We start from the raw sequence: 20,792 nt of genomic DNA on the forward strand, positions 1-20,792 counted from the left end.
GTGGGTTCGGTGATAATACGATGCTGAGCAAGCGGCGTCTGTTTAACCTTCGACGTTGTAGCGAAGCAGTCTTGAAATGAGCCGAGCATACGCAAAAGGCTTTCTCGTTGTGCTAAGGGTAGACCTTCGCTTACGTCGAGAGTGCTCGTGAAGTCCTCGGTAGAATGGTCGCCAGACGAAAGTGAAGCCAATGTTGATGAACCCTGGGCGTCGGCAATTTCCTCAAAGTATGCAATGGCGGTGCGTCTGGCAAGATGACGATATTCGTCGCTGAAGTTCGTGACCAGCAGGTGAGCTCGTCTGTTGCTAGGCTGAATGATTCCTCGGGCAATGCAGATTTGTCGTGAAAGAAGGAAAGACAAATTTGCCTCCGCAATGACAGCGTTGGACACGTCCTGTCCCAATTCCACAGTCACAAAGAGACTGCTTCGAGGCGGCAGAGTCACAGAATCATCGGCAACACGTAACGCTGTCTTCGGTAGTTCCGTGCTCTCAGTGGCAGCAGGAAAAGGTTCCTCGAATGATACAAGTAATTCACGGAGGTCAATGACGGCGCCGTATTCACGAAGAAAGTCCATTCCCAGGATGACTGGCCGAGAGCAGACAGGCAACACGAGGAAAGACCCTGTAAATGTCGACGCACTGATTCGAATACGTGACGTGCACATTCCAGTCGGCATCACCAGATGGCCACCTGCCGTGCGCAACTGGGGTCCTTGCCATGGTGTAATAACTTTTCTCATTTCAGATGCCAGTGCGGCGCTCATAACAGAATAGTCGGCACCGGTGTCAACGAGGGCGGTGACAGCATGGTTGTCCACGAATACGGCGATGTCAGCAGAAACGATCTTTTTCTTGTGGGAAAATAGTGAAAAACCGGAACGGTCGTCGTCGGGTCGTTGCGTCGAGGGAGGTTCTTTCAAAGTTCGTCGGTCAGCGACTTCACCCCCAGAAGTCGCGGTTCCTAGTTTCCCCTGCGGGGACTCGGTGACCGGCTCCTGAAAGGAGCGTAAGACGACGAGGGCAAGCTAGGTGATGTTGACCGGCGAGGCGATGGCGATCTCGATTGGCGGCGCTGAACAGTCGAAGGAATTCGCTGGCCCGTGAGATACGCCTCGATTTCGCGGGGGCGCTCACCGTAGCGTGGGCATCGAGCATCAGGGTGGAAGCCGCGGAGACCTATTTGACGGTACTGACAGTTGCGATACACGTGACCCGCTTCGCCGCAGTGGTAGCAGAGCGGACGATTATCCGACGTGCGCCACACACTTGCCTTGCTAGCATTTTGTCTCGAGGCAGACGGCGGATATGTGGGTGCGCTCGGAAACCTTGACCCGGGAGGCGGACTCGAAGCGGTGTCCGGGAATGGGTGCGTAGCCTGGTCCATTGTCCGCATAGTGAGACCCGGTGCTGGTGGCGCAGAAGATCGCAGTGCCGCCGCATATGTCAGGACGGGGGCCTCAGGTATTGGTGGTGCGAGCGGCGCAAGAGGTGCGACCGCCTGCCTTATTTCCTGTCTGATTACGTCCGCGAGTGCAGTCACAGGTGGTTGGGCTCCTACTGCATGGAGTTGTCGCAGTTCGTCCCGCACGATACTTCGTATGAAGTCTGCGAGGGCCTGCCTCTCGCTGTCAGATCCGATGGAGCATGCAGTGGCTGTGATGTCGTTGCGTTCGTACTGTGACGACCGCTGCTGGAGAGTACGCTCCATCGTGGTTGCCTCACTGATGAACTCGGCCACAGTTGTCGGTGGATTGCGCACGAGTCCAGCGAAAAGCTGTTCTTTCACTCCGCGCATCAAGTGCCGCACCTTCTTTTCCTCTGACATGGCAGGGTCTGCGCGCCGGAAGAGTCGAAGCATGTCCTCGACAAACATTGAAACTCGCTCGTTCGGCCGCTGATTCCTACACGAGATGGCTTGTTCAGCTCTCTCCTTCCTTTCGGCGTTGCGATACGCGTCGCGGAGCTGTCGACTAAACTCTTGCCATGTCGCAAAGGAGCCCTCGTGGTTCTTGTACCACGTTTTCGCAGAATCTTCCAATGCGAAGTAAACTCTCCGCAGCTTGCGAACATCGTCCCATTCGTTGATGCTGGCAACCCGATCAAAGTGGTCGAGCCAGTCATCCACATCTTCGAAAATGTCTCCATGGAATGGTCTTGGTGTTTGTGGCGCATGAAAAACATGCGCGAGAGGAGAACAATGCGCATCGGTAGTTTGACTCGCCCGGCTTGTCGTCGGAGTCGTCATCTTTTCAAGTCTCGATGACAAGGGACCAAATTCGGGGGGTAATCCTCGCAGGCGGCGGCTGCTTCTTGCTCTGGGAGCTGTAGCTGCCTCCAAGGTGCTAGGAGTGACGGCTGACACTTGGGAGCCAAGGTACATGTACCCAGCACCCTCCACCAGTAATGTCGCGGGCGAAACAAGACAGAGAACCAGGAGCCGACGTCTGCCCCAGAACCAGAGCAGCAAAAACGTTCTCTTCTTCTTCACACCCAAACGTGTATGTGCCACAGTGGGATGGTATGTGTTAATATATATATATAGCGAAGCTTTGGAACTTTGTAATGGGTCGGTCTCTCCGCCCCCCTTTTACTAGAACGCCGCGTCCAATAAACATCTGTCGATATATATAACGTAAAATTTTAAGGGTTGGGACTAAACTCCACCCCCCCGAACCTCTCCAGTGGCTACGCCAACCAATGCCGTCTCGCATTATCTTTACGAAGTAGATAATCAGGGAAATCTGTCAATCGGTGGCAGTCAGTGCCGATAGCGTGCGAGAAAATACGGCATGCTAGAACATCATATAATAAAATCCTTTGCAGGGCGTGCTGGCCCATAGCCTGGAATAGATTTGAGCGCAGAAAGACGGAACACAAGAAGACAAGACGACTTAATGAGCGCAGTCGTCTTGTCTTCTTGTGTTCCGTCTTTCTGCGTTCACACCTATTACAGACTAGGATACCACCGTACGTCGTTTCTGAATTGCAATGGAGGGGTGTAGGTTTGCACTCGCATATAACAGAAAACGGTCAGTGAAGCGCAGTAGCGTAGCCAGATTCTTTTTTTTTTTTTGGGGGGGGGGGGGGGGGGGGTCGGCCGCGCTCTATGTATGTTTTTGCGCGTGTGTCGAAAAAAATCGAAAAAAAAATTTTAGGGGCGAGGTTAGACCCCCCCCCCCCCCTTCCTAGCCTTCCTTGGCTACGCCCTTGGTGAAACGCATCAAGCTTTCACTTTTCACCAGAGCTTACCCTGAATGGGAATGACGACCGGGCCCTCCGTCGTTGTCGTCGTGGTTGACGTCGTTGTTGTTGTGGTGGTGCTGGTGGTGGTAGTGCTTGCAGTAGTTGGGGCCGACGACGTCGAGGGTGGTGGCAACGGCGTGGTTGCGTTCGGCCCTTGAGCTAAGACGAGCACGACGAAGTTAACACAAACACATGCAACACAGCACGCAAAAAATGACAATAAAAATAATGCTGCAGCCGAGTCACCGTATATCGACTTTTATAGCCGCCTAACAGTAGCACGTACTAGTTGAAGTACGTTGCAGTTACCACTTGAATATCGACTGCCTGCTACATAGAAACAGTGCAATCCCAGTTTAAGACTACTAAGATCACAGTGGAACCACAGCAACCTCTGTTCCACATCAGTAGCTTCTACGGGAACCATAGGCGTGCGCACGAGAGGATTAGCCCCCCCCCCCCCTTTCCTTCCCGTAGTTATCTGATGGGAACGTCAAGTCATGCTCTACCTTAACTCAGTCAGACCTGTCCCGTCACTGCTTAATGTGCGAGGTTATGGCCATGCAGGTTTTTGACGATAATGGCGGCCGAGGACCACTGACGTTTCATTCCAAGAGCTGCTTACTTCCATTTTTTATCCCGGAAAGCCGGCGACCAAAGGCAGGCCGTTTTGAGAAGGACGCCATCGCTTCGTTTTCAGTTTTGCATCCACTGCGAAGGTTGTTTTCTATCGAACTCGACCAACGAGGGGAGGTGGAGGGGGGGGGGGTGCTGCGGTAAGACTTTGCTCCTCCTAATGGGGAAACCTGCGCATGCCTATGAATGTATATTTACCGCAGTCCCACACTAAGGCTAGCAGCCTCCTAATGGAACCGCTACAATCTTAGTTCAAGATCAGCACCCTTGCAATGGAGCCACTTTAGACCAGTTCCTTGTGGGACTAGTAGCAGACCAGTTGGTTTTAACTGGGGCCACTTCAGACCAGCTTACTAAAAAAACAGGAAGTTTGAGACAATGTCCTAATGCCGAAAACGATATTTTGTCGGTGAGCCATCTTAGGCAAAATCGCCGAGCAGAGTAATGGGCAATCAACAACTTTTCTCGTTATTGTATAATTTTGTTCACTGAATCTACTCAGCGGTGCACATAAGACACGAACATAAGGGCGCGGACGGCCAAGGTAAACTCTTCCACCCAGACCAAACCATGCAGGCACGCCATAGTACATGGAGGAAAGAAGTAAATTAGAAGGGAGCATTCGCAACGCAGCCACGCCTTATCGAGTCAACCCTCCTGAAATCTCTTATTCCGTTTTTTCCCTCTATAATGGTGTCGACCCTATCTATAGACGTGATCCTGCGCTCGGCGTATTCGCCCAGAGAACACTCATCTCGGATTAACTAGTGTGCTTGACATCCCTTATAGGTTTTAGTCTATGCAAATTGCAGGCGGTTATGTTTCTTCGCAATGACTACCGCTTACACTGTGACGTATGCATTTATCGCCTTACCTGCAACAGTCGAGCGCGGCAGCAGCACGTTGGTGCGTCGAGGAAGCGCTGAGCGCGGTGGTGTAATAAAAAAAAAACAAAGCTTACCGCGTAAAGATTCACGGGTTGTGTCGACTATGCTGCGTCTTTAATTTAATCGCGTGATGCTCCTTCCTATAGTTCTTGCCTTCCTCCATGTTCGACCGTGCCGGAATAACTACAGCACTATAGCACACACGCCGGTGATGCCAGAGATCGAGATTTCCAAATTCCAAGGAAGTTTCACGCACGTACACAGGGCACGACTTTACCCGTGCAGCTGCTGTCACGAAGTTCGATGGATGCTCTTTTTAAGTGTATACACAGCTATTGCAATACATCGTCATCTGTTAGCTGACACAAGCATTAAAGTGAAAAAAAGCGAGCTTAATGGCATGTGTACGGCGCCTCAGAGGAAAGTCGTACTTGCAAAAGTTTCCCGTTTGTATTGGAGATGGCAACCTTACGCTACATAGGAACAAAGTGCCGTCATGTAATTTAGTGTAAGGAACAATTAGTTCCATATTTGAGTCCGCGTTCGATAGTTCCTTGGCTAGACGACAGAGTATACTGTCTGTGGTACGGCTCCCTTGTTCGAGTGAACAAGGTGCGATACGGAGCGGAAAACCTCCCTAAATATAGTAAAGTAAGAGGCCGTAAAAAGAGTTTGCCAGCACTACCTTTGTTCCGTGAATGTACTATCAGATGACTCGAAGAAGCATCATCCTTACGTCAGTGCAGTCAAATCGGTGTCACCTGTACTCGATGTTTTCGGCTTGCACTCTTCCTTAATAAGCCAGCGTGGATTTACGCAAACTTAATTGATCGATACTTACGCGTTCATGACGTATATTTCTGTACGGTGTAACTCTCGTTATGGGTAAAGCGAGTGCTGGCTCAAATCGTTATCTAAAAAGGCTCCGTCGGTGATAAAACTTCCGACACGTTTAGTTCGAACAAGGCAAAGCGATCGCGAAGATGGAGACTTCAGATTATCAGCGTTAACGAAACGAGGAATTCTTTAGCCCGGGGAGGGGACAACGTTTTAACAAAGGTTTCTGCTTTGTCACTAATGCAACACCCAGTGACGCATGCAAGTTATCTTGTTGGCTTTTGCTTAACACTTCCCTAGTTTGACCATTCTTGATGATCTGCTCCGCTACCGGCAATCATCAAACCTAGCTCTGGCGAGCTTACCATGTAACTCTAGCTACGTGTACTGCGAACAAACGGGAAATGCGTACGACTTTCCTTCGTTGAGCTGAACACGTGTCAACGGGTTAGAAATCGTCGTTAGGCAAGGCAAAGCAGGTATATACGCAGTATAGTTAGTGTGGCGTAAAGCACAGCGTGTACTTACTGCAGGCATAGCTGGCGGGGCAACAGTCGTACTGGCTGGTGAACTGCGGCTCGCAGTCCTCCACCGCCAGGTGGCACTTAGGCTGGACGCAACGCTTTAAGCCGCGAATGCAGTAGCAGTAATTGCAAAAGTTGGAGGAAAGCATGGCCGACCCCTCGGCGTACAGCGAGGCTTCGTCCAGGCACGCTGAAAACACATGGGGCAATGCGTGTTGCGTGTTAACCGCGGCTGCAAAGCTTGCGTCGTGCGGTAACAAGGTGAATGGGCGCGGCACTGTGTAGCAACCGATATTAGCGTGGATAAATTATTTAGGCTGCGTAGCCAGAGCGCAGTACTCAGGCCAACTATGTTCTCTTTCGTATGTCCACGTGGATCGTCGTATAACAAAAATATTTGCAGCGATTATAGAATGAAAACTGCGACAACGAGTTTTTTCATTGAAAAGGACGACCCTGTAAAGCTGCTATTAATCTAATAAGCTGATGCCGTCAGCCATCTTTCGTGTTCAATACTGCTTGTAACCTTTTCAAAGCGACAATACGGTCACAGTTTCAGTCAAACGCGAGTACCTTGAGCTTTGCTTCTCCAGAATTGTAAAGCTTCCCATCAGTCACCTGAGAGGAGTTACACTGGACAGTTAATGCGATTAAGTTGTTCCTAGTGGTCTGACCAAGAAAAACAAGAAGGTGCACAATAAAGCTGCATTCAAAGGACCTGCCAACGTTTCTGTGTTAGAAATGATATTACAGAAACCGTATATGTTAGCTGCTAAGTTAAGCGCGTTGTGCCAGGTCAAACGAGGTTCGCTTAAGTATAACGTCCGCGAGTGCCTGAGAGCTGACTAATGTGTTTTCGTTGTAACTGCCGCATAAGGGAATGGGGGAAAGCCGACGTCCAAGGAACGACCCTTCTATAATGTACGCTGCTTAGGATTGAAATAAGTATGTGAAGTGCCCGTCAAACCTGCGCCCGACCATTTGCGTTGCGTGTTATTCCCCAAGGAATGTCTAATGACACTTCGAAATCTATAATGTATAAGAATAGTGCACCATGGTGACCGTTTGACCTTATTTTCGCTTGTTAGGTGGCCTGTGCTTTCTTTTTCGCGGTTAGAGGTTGTCAGTGTGCAAGATGGTGCTGCGTTAGCTAAAAAAAAATGTTATGTGAACGCCCAAACATAAAACGAGGGCATTACAAACAAGGAGCAGTATATGTTATTAAAAGCGCTTGTGTCCACTTAGTAGCATACTTCGCCAAATCTCAGTGGCTGGAGCGTTTTGCTGCTGATCATGATTCAGCAGGCAATGGCTACCTTGTTTTCACGGAGGCGTATGACGAAAAAAAAAAAGCAAAGAAAGAACGCTTGTGGGGCTTGCTTTGCGTGCGCACTACTACGCCGCCAAAGTGCTGAACGCTCCACGGCGGTACCTACTTTTTTCACGCGTTGTTCTTGAAGAGTTGATTGATTGATTGATTGATTGATTGATTGATTGATTGATTGATTGATTGATTGATTGATTGATTGATTGATTGATTGAGTGAGTGAGTGAGTGAGTGAGTGAGTGAGTGAGTGAGTGAGTGAGTGAGTGAGTGAGTGAGTGAGTGAGTGAGTGAGTGAGTGAGTGAGTGAGTGAGTGAGTGAGTGAGTGTTCATGAATATTTCAACCCAAGTACTTCTTTTAGTCACCGAGTTCGGTATCCTTGCTTACCTGTGAACTTCCTAAAGCTCCACACACCTGGGTACGTTTTGCATAATCGCATGTGATTACCTCAAATGTTCCAAATATCCGATAAAAATCGCATTCTATATATGCTTCGTCATCTTCTGTGCTTTCGCATTTGTCGTTCTTTTTTTTTCTCCGTGTTCTCATTAAAAGTCATGGTTGATTAAGATTTCGGAACATCTCTGAAAACAATCTTCGCTCAGGACATTGCGAACCGAGACTGCGCAAAGAATTTCGTAATCCATATGTATCTGTCATTTAGAGCCAGCCTATATTGGACCTTGGCTCGTTTTAAAGATAAATAATGAAGTGAGGAATTTGTCGACACGGCACTCGATGGTTATCACGACAAAGGCGAGTGCGCTTCTTTTTGTGCAACTTCCGCAAGGACACGTCCTCGGATTTTTCATTAGAGAGAGGATAAATTACCTGGGGAGTACGTCAGCACTCCGTATCAATGAAATTGATAAACATTACAGAGAGCAATCCTTTCTATTTAATTCTTTTTCCCGAAGCTTTCCATCGTTTGTTGAACGCACGCAGCCATTCGTAGTGGCCGAATGTTTTAATTATGTTGCTACGGACAACTGCCATTGATAAGGAAGACGTCAGCCGTGCCTGAAAAGAAGACCACGACAAACCGGTGCGGCGTCTCTCCTCCTGAATATATCCGTATGTATACCCTTCCGTCGGCGTCTGCCTTTCTAATGATGTCCCCGCCCAAGCCGAATTCATTGTGCGCTGTATAACCAGACAATGTACCAGTTTTCCAAGCGCATGCAGTGATGTAACATAGACTTATTGGCGAGTGGTGGGCCGTGTGCGTTGGTCTAGCGGTCCAATGGAATTCGGCAAACTACACGAAGCTGCCCTTACAAAAATGTGTTTAGACAGTCTATAGACTGTCTAAACCCATTTTTAGACAGTCTATAGGCTGTCTAAATACAATTTCGTAAGGGTGGGCCTCTTTTTTTTCTTTGGATCCCCATCTAAACCTCTGTCTCCCCAATGCTCACCACGACGAGGGGACAACTCCCATTTGAAATTCGAGGATCGGAGCCGCGTTTGCTAATGGATTGTCCTAAGTAATCGGAATGGCCAGAATACCAAACTGCGAAGTCGGTGGGTGTAAAGAGACGTTTGTACGCCTTCTTTGCGAATGTCGTCGCTTCGGTGCCCAAAGAAAAGACTCTCGGCAGGACTGACCACCGCCCCTTTAGGGAAACTAAATTTTGTGGACCCTGGTACCAAACATAAAAGGCGCGAACTGCTATAAAATCTCTATGAAAAAAAAAAAAACACGGTTGATCCCTCCGTCATAGGAATCGGAATAACACGAAAGTAAAGCGTGCCCTTACAGAAGTAACTGAATGCTTACTGTATATTGATATAAGAGAGTTTGCACTTTGTATATTGATGTCTGGCAGCTAATGACGCCGTTTAACGTGTATGCACCCACTTTTATGATTGGTGGTACATCTCCATCCCGACGACTAACGTCCATGTTAAATGATTAAACAAACCCTTGTGGTAGCTGTAGCAGTTAACGGTGAAAGCATAATGAGAGAACGAGGTGTGATAGCCAGAAGAGCGTCGCATATTGGACGCAGAACTTGGTCGCCATCCCGCGGCATGTTAAAATGTGATTGAACACCACGGCCGGACTAGAGGGAAACGCAAAGCGCGTCGTGCCGCCCCGGCAGCCCGGCCGCGATTTTTCTCGGGGCGAGCGCGTGAGCATGGAACGCGCTGTTACAGCCAGGTGAGGCAGGCGCGCGTCGCAGAGCTATTTTTGGTTTGTATTAGCGTGATGCTGAGCGAGGCCGACGCTTTTACGACGCTTGGGCAAAGGTCGCCACCTCGCGGTGTGTTAAGGCATTGACAAAATTCAACCTCTATTGAAAACGCGCCGAATGGGACGGACGCGTAAACGCGTTGCAGGTGATAGTCGCGGAGGCCACAGCAGTGACGGATTACTTTACCTTACCATTCCCAGAGGTCAACACCACCCAGCCGACCGGGAGAGTGGTAGATAAAAAATGCGCGTTCGTAAAACCTCCAGAGTCTGTGAGAGTCTGTGACCGTGGCGCAGTTTAATAAAGAAAAAAAAAAGACCGTGGCGCAGTGGATAGCGTGCCCGGCATCTATTGTTGTGGACCGAGCGGTCGTGGGTTCGATGCCCGTTGACGGTACCTTTTTTTTTCTTTGCCATCTTATTGTGCATATTTTTTCGACGTCATTTCCGTGACGAAAATACGTCACTGAAATCTTGGTGGACCCCGGCATAAAACACTTTCGTGTTAAAATCCGTAAACAGGGGTGCTTGCACCAGCCGACGTTTCGACAAGTGGACTTGTCGAAACGTCGGCTGGCGCACCCTCCTGTTTACGGATTTGTTTCATCGCGAGCTTCCATCTTCCCCTTCCTGCCGTTTTCTATGAAATCGCTAGTGTGTTTGTTTGAAAGCTACAGAACTTACTGAAGAGCTATAGTGTGCGGGTTGTGATTTTTGTTTTCTCTTCCATCCTCCTCATCTTTTAGATGCGAAGTATCTTAAGGCGGAGTTCAATCCGGTGGTGGTGGTGGTGTGCGGCGTGACCACCCTTACTGCGCATGCGCATACCCTCTCCACACACACCTCTCCACTCCCCCTCACCATTCTCCCATGTCCTCTACCCCTCTCCCCTTCCCCTCTCCACTCACCCTACCCCTTCCCCTCTCCCCTCCCCCTCTCCACTTTCCCTCTCCCATACCCCTCTCCCCTTCCCCTCTCCACTTTCCCTCTGAAACGCGGGCTAGACATGCCGAAATTCTCCTGCGCAACGCCGCGATGAGCTCGAGCGCATGCGCGTCCCCTCCCCTTCTATCTCCTCTCCTACGCTGCCCCCTCTCGCCCGCCTGTCGACCGCGTTCCCCGCTCGCCCTGTGAGAATTAACGGCCAGGCTAGATGGAAGATACGACTCGCGTAGCGTCCCTCTTCGCGTTCCACGACGCGAGGTCGGTAGCATGCCCAACGAACGCCAACGGAACGCGATCGTGCAAGTGCTCCGGCTTCGCATCGCCTCATGGTCCCCTTTAGCAGGAGATGGTGTAATTTTTTTTGTCGTTACCGTTTCCCCCAGTTTAGAGTAGCCAACCGGGCTGTTAGCCTGGCTAACTTCTCTGTCTTTCTTCTCTCTCTCTTTCTCCATACCTCTAACTTTCTTTCCTTCCTTCTTTCTTTCTTTCTTTCTTTCTTTCTTTCTTTCTTTCTTTCTTTCTTTCTTTCTTTCTTTTGTGCGTTCCGCCTACTTCTCCCTTTATTGTCCTTTACGCGACGATATTTCGTTTTGCATCGTATAACAACTACAGCCCCGCATCAACGCATGTCAAATTTACCGCGAATCAAATATATTATTTTTCTTTGTACTAGCCAGTTCCCACGCCCGGGCGCCAGTCAGTCTCTGCAACAGATAAAAACTCACGTAGTCTATCTTTATCGCTCCGTATACCGTTACATAACCGTTCTTTTTCCAGTCATTCGAACTCTCTCACGAGCGACTCGCAAATGGCCGTGGTTACTGCGTGGCGCGATCACTTTCGAGTCTCGCTGTCTCTTTTACTAAGGTTTTTTTTCATCTCTCCACATATGTGACGACAGAATACTCGCGCCTTCATACTGCTTCATGATGTTCTTTTTTCTTTTCTTAGTATTGTTTTTTTTTCTTGCTATTTCATAGGGAGAGGTGTGACGTGACCGTTATGTTTCTTCCTCGAGTCCCGTCGATGCAGCAAACACGCTTCATTTGCATTGATTGCTGCTCGGTTGCCGGGGCGTTATCTGTGCCGCGTCATTACTCACCCGGTCAAGGAAAGAAAAAGATTGAAAAGGATAAAGATTGAACAAAAACGAAATACACGCGTTATCGCTTTCCGAAACGCGTTCGGGAAACTGGAAAGAGCACTTCTCCCCATTGTCATCCCCCTTAAATTTTTTTTTTTCGTTGCTTCACTCACGGCCGTGGAATCAGTACGAGTTATTAGTTTTCCTCCCATTTGGATACTCTCCAAGCGATGCCGCTAGTCGGCACCGCGATCTCTCGCGCCGTTTTCTGCTGTAATGGAGTCGGTCAGGCATGAAACATTCGGACCTTCATTTCGTCGAAGCATCTTTTTGCTACGTTAAACCATAGTATGGCCTGTGTAACCCGCATTTCTCTTCATTCTACGAATGTTCGAGGATTGGCTACGCTATATATATCTTAATATTGATATAATCGACCGGCCATTACGTGAAGCTGGAGCAGAACATGCTTACTTATGAATATAAATTAGCTGATCACATCGATCGACGACCTCTGCTTTTTTTTAACCATTGGCTATTTTGTCCGAACAGAAGCTCGAATAGCGTTTGTCCTATATGGAAATCAATGCCTTGCTCTTTGTCTGTGTCCTTTTTTTTTTTAAGCTACTTTGCGGAGATTACTGCAAGATACAAGGCTTGAGTCTAATTAGCACTTTGCGTGGCATATATAGAATTATTGCCCCGTTAAAGTTTTGGCGCTTTTGGGGATCAAATTTGTTGCCAATTATGTTATTCTATATTGCATGGGCTTGCTGAATGGTCATTCAAGAGTATGGGCATTGAAGATATGTGCAGCGAAGCCTCTGTAGGAGTTAGCGCGTGCAAACCTTTGCACCATTGCGGTTAACTTGATTACTTTAATCTGCTGTATGGTTGATAGTTTAGTCCTCCACAAAGGCGGATCTCTTCTTTAAGTACGCAAATCGTTTCGCGTTTTGCCATGTTTATTTCTTTTTTTAACTCTGTCGTATTCTCTTGCAACTGTTTTGTGGAAACGCGTTCACGGGTCATCAAATTCATATCACGAAATCGAGTTTTGAATCGTACATTTCAGCCAATCGCTTATGCCGCTGATGTGTGCTTAAATTTTCGCGAAGGAAGAAATGCTAAAAAAACGAGAAAAGCGAGAACTTCGTAAAATTGTCTGGGTTTCCAACTGCTTACACGAAGCTGCCAGCCGGCCTTCAAGTTTACACGGCTTACCTCCGGAGACGGTGTTGAGGTCCTGCAAATCAAAGCTGTGATGCAACTCGAACGGCATTGGCGTGGAGGACACGAACATGATGCTGTCCCTGCCGCCACCTTGCAAAGCGTCCTCGACGCTGTTTACGGGCTCGTCGTCGGTCAGAGGCTTCCTCACAGGCGCCTCGACCTCGTTCGGAGACGCCGTACCGGCGACGTACCCGGCATCCGCCAAGGCTTCGTTGCTGTCGAAAGGCGATGCTGTCGAGGAAGCGACTGTAGTACTGCCCCCAGTGGTCGTCGTGGTAGTGGTAGCGGCTACAACTACTTTCGGCCCCCCTTCAATGACGTCAGGCCCCTTGGTTGTATGGAAACCTTCGCCGAAGGGCTTTGCCGGTGTCCTTGCCTCTAGCTCCGTAGCGGTCGCAGTGGTGGAAGGCGCCCTCGTAGTTGGAGTGCTTGATTCCGTATGCGCGGGTCTTTGCACGGAGTTCGCTCTGTTGGCCGATGAGTCGGACGGTGTCGTCACCCCGACCTTGTCACGGTGGTCACTTCCCGAAAGGTCGACGGAGGCCATCGTAGTTCCCACCGGAAGTGACGTAGTCGCCGTCGGAGTGATGCTCATTGCCGTCACGGTCACGACGACGTCTTCGGGAGTGGTTGAGGCGGCCGACTGCTGCTGCGTCGTTGTGGTCGGGGTGAATGTCGTGACCGGGCGTCGAGCGGTCGTGGCCTCGGACGAAATCTGAGTTGCCGCTTCGGTGGTGGTGGTCGTCGTCGAAGGCAGGTCGGTTGTGACGGTCGTGACGTCTACCTCCGCGGTCGTACTCTGTTCGGTATGCTCTACAATGACGCTGGGTGTCCTTGCAGACAGTTCGACTTCATCGATGCCGCTGGCGTACGGCCGGTTGAAGGGCCTGGGAGCGAAGCTGTATCTGCGAGTAGAGGTTGTGACGGGCTTCCTGGTTGTAGTGGTAGTCGTGGTTGTGGTAGTGTCGGTGTCGTAGTCTATGGTCGCCGGGTAGTCATAGTAGTCGTCGTCGGTAGGAGGTGGCGGAGTTGTTGTGGTTTCGGACTTCTTATCCCCTATGGAAAGAAACGGCAACTTCATGTTATATACGTGGCGGCACCAAAAAATAGCAAAAAACGGTCTTTTTTTTCTTAATGTTTTGGGAGACCTAACGTGGATGCTATGCTCACAACACGTGCTACACAGACAGCAGATCATGCAGGTGTTTCTTTCTGGTACTAATAACCTCATCATGAACAGACGACTATTCTGGTATTTGACCACGGGTGGGTGTGCTGCTGACACCGCCATTGCTTTGGCGGTTGATCAGTAAAGAACTATTCAGTTTTGAATGGATGAATGGATGCTCTACTTTGGTGTAATTTGACGTAAGGGATCGTAACAGAACGCAAAATCAAGCGTTTGTGTGAAACACAACGTGGTTATACAGAATTGCCTAACGTATCTGAGATCAGGAAGGTGTAGTTAGGAACAGCAAGGTGAAAAAAAAAATAAGATGAGAATTCATATCGTCATTGTATGAGATTTGGAGATTCTCTCCCTCTGTGGACGTCCTACAGACCCTATAAACAAATGTGGTCACTCTCGGGCGCAAGAGTACCGGGGACCATATGGTGCATCGTGCCCATTTTGTGACGCCTCAATACGGTATGTGACTGCGGCACACTCGCTGTGGACTTGCACGCGCCTGAATTTAAAACGTGTTCGCCACGTCCGTGCAACAAGCCGTGGCTGACCATCCGACCTTGATCGCTGGACTTACGGACCGTTCCACCGCCCACTGTTAGACTTTTCTACATGATGCTAATTTTTATGTGTATTTATGACAACGTGTAGTACTGTGCCTAAGGGCAGGCTTCCGAAATTAAAAAAAGAAAAAAGAACGTCCTGACTTTGCGTGGAAATGCGAGACAGGATAGTGCAAGGTAATATTAGCAAAGTGACATCGAAGGTGCCCGTGTCGTGTAGTCGCTTCTTTGTCAGAGGTGCTTTTAAGAAAGCTGATCCCATAGACTTGTAGGAGCCTAAGAGGTAGATAGACTCTCGCCTGATCGTAGAGTCAGTTGCGATCTGCTTTCTCTCGTGAGAATCATGCATTCGTGTGGACGAGGCTTACCACTGCAGAAGACGCTGGGGCAGCACTGTCCGGCCTCCCTAGCCGTGAAGCATCCGGGCGCCGGCGTGCCAATGGTCGGGCACACGCGCAGGTAGCAGACTAGGACACCCTTCTGGCAGGTGCAGTTCAGACACGGCTCCGGGGTTTCCACCGAGTCGCCGTGCTCGTACCGCTCTGACTTGTAGAAGCAGCCTGCGGACGCAAAAACACCCGCCGGAACTTGTATTGATGACGTGCTATGTATAGCTAATGTGCGTAGCACAATATATGTCATGGAAGAGGATTGCTACTTGCCCCTTTTAGACAAAAGACCCATGTATCCTCTACCAATAAGCTTGCATGACCATATCTGGTTTACATGACAACTCGCAGGTTTTCGTACGGGATACTATAGAATCACGAAGAATTGTGGATGTAAGGCATATGGGAAATAAGATACTGACTCAAAATACTACATGGAAAAATGAAAACTAAAGGTTAGATGGGGCGCCGAAGGATCCGAACAACTTTGACACGCGTTTGCTTGTATTTGAGGCATCTCTCGTTAGCCATTGTTTAATGCGGGAGATATGACATCACTGTGCGTAATAATAATACTAGGTATGGCCGTTACTGCTGAGCGTTTGCTCAGCTGGTATACTGATGCTGCTCACTGCAGTGCTAAACGTCACCCAAGTGCGCTTACATCTCACTTTGAACACACCTTGAACAACTCAAACTGAGCTAAAGCTAACCAACTACCTTCACGAGGGTGCCGATGTGGGCTTGTTGGTTTGTCATCATGGAACTGATTGAAGCATAGCCCAGCAGAAAACAAGGAAGCAAGAAGACTGTTATCTGGGGTTTGACGTGTCAAAACCGACGTACCAAAACTATGCATGATTATGAAGCACGCCGTAGTGGAGGGCTCCGGAACAGGGCTGGGCAAAGATACCTTCAAATTGTATCGCGATACGATACAAGATACTCAGGCAAGAAGTATTGGAGATACAGATAAAAGATACTGCCGCAAAAATTGTATCCGATACGATACTTGGCAATTGTATCTTAAGATACTTCGATACATTCTCAAATTTGTTATTATAGATCCATATAATGTAACAGCAAACGCCTATGCACGAAAATGTCTGCTTCAAAATTTGTTAACTGTGACCTATTTAGTTTCACTTGAATGAAATGTCTGTTAGTATCTCAAAAATGTTGCCCTTCTTGCTCAAAGTACATTAGTTTCCTTCCAAAACAACTTATTAGGGTTTCTTTTAGCTTCTTCACAGGACAACTCTTTGTACATTTCGCTGAGAGCGGTACTTGCTTTGCACAGCTCTCCGACCATCTAGCAGGTTGCCAAATAATCACAATAACTTCAATAAGAAGCCAACGCACGACGCCGCAAATACCGGTGTGGACTTTTACCTTGCCCTTAAAAGACAGCTTGCACAATACCGTACACCCGGACAGGTGTACAGCAGCAACAACGCTGGTAGCGACATTTTTTTCTTTCTTTTTTTTTGGGGGGGTGGGGGGGGTGGGAGGGACGCATGGTGTATACTAGGGGTTTAGACCTTTCGCTAGCGGCCCGGCCCGCACACATGACCATCTTCGTCTCAATTGTTTTTATTTTCGAAATAAGTATGTTCGCAGGCTGCACAGACATGACTTGTCTCAAGCATTCCTTTCGTGAGCAACATGTGGTCACCATGTGCTAAAGCATAACCGTAGAAGAAAAGCTCTATATTTCAAAATCCGCGTCCAGATATCAGTCATTCTGTACATCGGTATCGATGTTTCTCGAATTCTGACTTAAATCCCCTTCAGAAATGACCTATATATGAGATATGGGAGAGACTTCCTTTAAACGCCTTTTTGTTCAAACTCTCTCCCACCATCTTCACTGTCACGGCCCTTGCAACTAAGTTTCGCGACTGCAGCCCGCTGGCTATAAGCTCAGTTTGAGACCCCTGGTGTATACGTAGATGACGTAAACCTGCAATGAATTTTCATATTCTACTTATCTGCTGGCGTAAAGGATTCTTTGTTGATATATTCACTAACGTGCAATCTTTTTAGCAATTGTTCTTCAAGAGAGAACATGTGCAACACAGAAACGTCTCAGACGAATTGTATAGTTCCACAAAGCGTCGCAGGACACCGTCGCTATTCGTGCTATTGCCACTTATAGCTCCCATTACGTGGAGATTAGTCATGCGAAAAATATTTAAGAAAGCCTAAAACAAGAAAACAAATATAAGTAAAATAGAGATGTGGTTGTGTATCAAACATTTACATTGAATGAGTACAGAAACACAATACAGACGGCGCCCTTAATAGCTATGAGCATGAAGTATTGTCAACTTACCTGTTGAGACAATAGAAAATTCAGTGCCTATGGAAAATTGCCTGAAACAGCTCGTTGGGACGCTCATGAGCAAAACAGAGCATTCAGTAAAACAGTTTCTCGAATCCCCTTCCTAACTTCTTTAAGATGGCTCCTAATGATTTCCATTATTATAATGCAAACTCAATTTCGCTATTTTCCTGAGCGGCAAGCAGAATGTTTTCTACTGTTCACTCAAGGTACGCCCACACAATTATGTATTTGTTTTCAAAATCACCTTGGCAACGTGTAAATGTGTAAACAGTAGTGGAAATAAAGTAGACAGAAGAATAAAGCAGAGATCTTATTTTGGGAGTGCGTTACAAAGGACATTCTGCAGTGACCAGACCGGGAAAACAGTGCAGAGACTTAGGTAATGTAAGGGATGCAAAATAACAGCTAAGAAAGCACTTGTGCTAATAATCAGATTATGATTTCATAAAATCTGTAAATAAATGTAGCAAGAAGTGAAAATACGGTACGCCAAGATATTGTCTGTTAGGAAAACGCTTGTTCTTTTAGATCTAGCATCAGTACCAGTGGTGCTAACGTTGTTACATTTTTATTTGCATATAAGTTAATTCATGGCATGCAAGTCAAACTTGCATCCACGAGATCCTTCAAATCGCTGATATGTAAAATCCACGCGACACAAAGGAACCCCATTCTTGTACGCATCGCATTTAGTTACGGAGCAAGACGCAAGACGCAAGAGAATCTGTAATAACGACACTGTAGCAACATCGGAATTTGCGCGATAGACGTGGCGCAGGACAGTAGCTAAGAGCAAGTGTCGGGTCATTGGCGCAACTGAAAAAAAAAAGAAATCGAGCAAACAAAAGGTACGTGGGCTGGGCGTAGACGTCCGCGCGCTTGTCTTTCTCATCTTCTGTACTCACTGGGGTACTCTGGCGGAAAAATAAAATTGCGTCACTGCCCTAAGACTTATTCAGATGCCTTAGTGGCACCAGTACCAGCTTGAGAAGCGGAGCTTGGCCAGCGATTATTGTTTCGCACGGTTGTTTTGCGATAGAAGTATCTTGTATTTTAAGATACACGATACATTATTGAATGTATCGGAAATACAGATACAGATACTCGTCTTTCGAGAAGTATCGCGATACAGATACAAGATAACCATAGAGTATCTAAGGTAGTATCTAAGATACATGTATCTTTGATACTGCCCAGCACAGCTCCGGAAATATCGACCGTATGGTGTCTTTTAACGTGCACTGACATCGCACAATACATGGGCCTCTAGCATTTCGCCTTCATGGAAATGTGACAGGCACGGCGGGCATCGAATCCGCGATTTATGGGTCAGCAGCGGAACACCGTAAGCACATGTACAACCGAGGCGGATACGTGTTAAGCTTTAACCGCTATGACAACGTTTGTATCTCTGTCTCTCTATTTTTTTTTACTGCTGCGTTGCGGCGCTGCAAGTCATTCCAGTCATTGGAACTGCCTCCTTCCGAAACATCAATAAAGGGTGTTAATTTGAGCTTGTTGGCTTGGCTTCATAGCAGGGAACAGCGCAGAAACACGAGACAAGCGAGGTGACAGGACTTGGCGCTGGCCGAGCATTGCACGTAGCATGAACCAGAAGAGCAGTACACATTGAGGGGTTGAAGAGAAGGCTGGAGTCCTTCACGTCTTCGCCCAGCACTTCCAGTTCTTCACTTTGTCATAGTTTCCCCTCGCTAATAAAGAGTTCGAAGATGAAATTTCGCGCCTTCGATAAAAGACAAAATAAAAACAAGAGCAGTTCAGTTCTCTCCGTTGTGCCGACTCGCTTGATTTCCTGCAAAAGAAGGCGGGAGAAGGAAAGGAGGGGAACAGGTAATGAAGCGTGGTCGAAGGCAAACTGACGAGCCCGGAATTGATTAAACCATTACGGTCCGGTGGAGCAGCGCCAGAACGTCGATGCCTTGGCACAGGCCGCGGGGGGAGTTCACGCGGCGTTGAAATATCTGCCGTCATCCATTTTACGGGTTGGTGCGCGCACCGGCGTTCAACTAAATTTGTCAGTGTCTGTGGATTAATGCCGCGCTTCGGTACGTGACGAGTCGTTTAGGGTTTTCTTTCCCGCTCTCTCGTTGTTTAATTCTTTCCCGATTACTCAAGAAGAGCAAACTTTCCCGCGTCGTTGGTTGCTCTAGCGCTCGACTGCGAGGTGAGCAATTAACGCCAGGCGTATCCACCCTCATAGCCGTTCGATTTATCACTTTCGTTTAGGCTCGTTTCGACGTGACGGCTGCGTACTTATATGACTGGGGAAACGTGGAAGATTGCTTTTTTTCCAGCGCCTTCTCACTAAGTACCAGTGAAAATTAGATGACTGCTTCTCTAATTTTTTTTTCTCCAATATACTGTAGCGATTAATCAGGGCTCCTTTTTTTTTTCATTATATAATTTGCCAAGGAGCGCACAGTGCACTTTTCAGGTATGTGTGTATAACCAGTTATATTTAATTATGTCCAGCGGTGATTTATTATTCAAGTCGTTACTGGATAAACTCATTGCTCATCAGCAATGAAGACACTTTTTTATTTGTTGGTTGAGCATTCTGGAGATTATTGAAACTTCCCATAAATATCTGGTGGGAAGTCGTGCCTCTTGCTGAAGGCCGTGTGTATGCTATGAGGTCACCTTCACTTGAACGGCCGTATAGTAAAGATATCAGCACGCTTGTTACTGCTTTGACGCTAGTCTCGCGTCGCTTAGCGGCGTAACAGAAAGGCTTTGCTACTTCAGGGCATAAGCGATCGCGTGGCTGCGCAGCTGCATTATCATATTATACAATTAAGGGTAATGACTATGCAAGGTTTCTTTTGCACCAACTGTACGCGTAAGTCTTATTTCAAACGCGTCATATTTTCTTAAGTTATCTTAGGCTATGACCCTGAGGATGCTCCAGACTAATTCTACCCTAATCTCGCTTTCATGCACTGCCTATTCCCGAGTGACTTCAGCACACAGTCCCTTCGCTGTGGGGCGACGTACAATCTTGGGTACATGCTCTGGCGGTGCCCCTCGTTACGTGGGGACTTGACAGAACAAAAATAGAGCTCGGCCCTCAAAAGCTGGGACTATCGTCATCAACTCTGCACTGTCCAAAGAGCGGCGGTTAGGCTGGATCTAACTGTCTTCACGTGGGAGCGCTCCGCGGTGTCCCCTAAGACCTTCAATAACGTTCTTCGTATCGTACCGTACCGTATACCTTTAGAAAAGATGCGTCTATCTTTAGTAGGGCATAATCATGACTTAAGTGCGTGTCTTTTAAGGCGACAGCGTTAAAGAGCTCTTTTCGCAGAAATTCCGGCGTCGGTGTCGGCGTCGTTGGTTGTGAGCGAAAAATCGGCGTTGTCCGTGAGCGAAAA

At 48.0% G+C, this 20,792-nt stretch overlaps 1 protein-coding gene across 1 annotated transcript in view; it reads right to left on the bottom strand.

Annotated features, from left to right (window-relative positions):
- The window catches only part of LOC119391204 (uncharacterized), a 571,776-nt gene that overhangs the window by 18,130 nt on the left and 532,854 nt on the right, over positions 1–20,792 (bottom strand). The window contains exons 17-19 of the mRNA XM_049415193.1: positions 12,907–13,820; positions 6,135–6,320; positions 3,253–3,405 (exon numbers count right to left, since the gene is read on the bottom strand). Coding sequence (XP_049271150.1) covers positions 3,253–3,405; positions 6,135–6,320; positions 12,907–13,820 — 1,253 coding nt within the window. The remainder of the gene's footprint in view (positions 1–3,252; positions 3,406–6,134; positions 6,321–12,906; positions 13,821–20,792) is intronic.

Source organism: Rhipicephalus sanguineus, chromosome 4 (genome assembly GCF_013339695.2).
Source record: "Rhipicephalus sanguineus isolate Rsan-2018 chromosome 4, BIME_Rsan_1.4, whole genome shotgun sequence".
Lineage (NCBI taxonomy): Eukaryota > Metazoa > Arthropoda > Arachnida > Ixodida > Ixodidae > Rhipicephalus > Rhipicephalus sanguineus.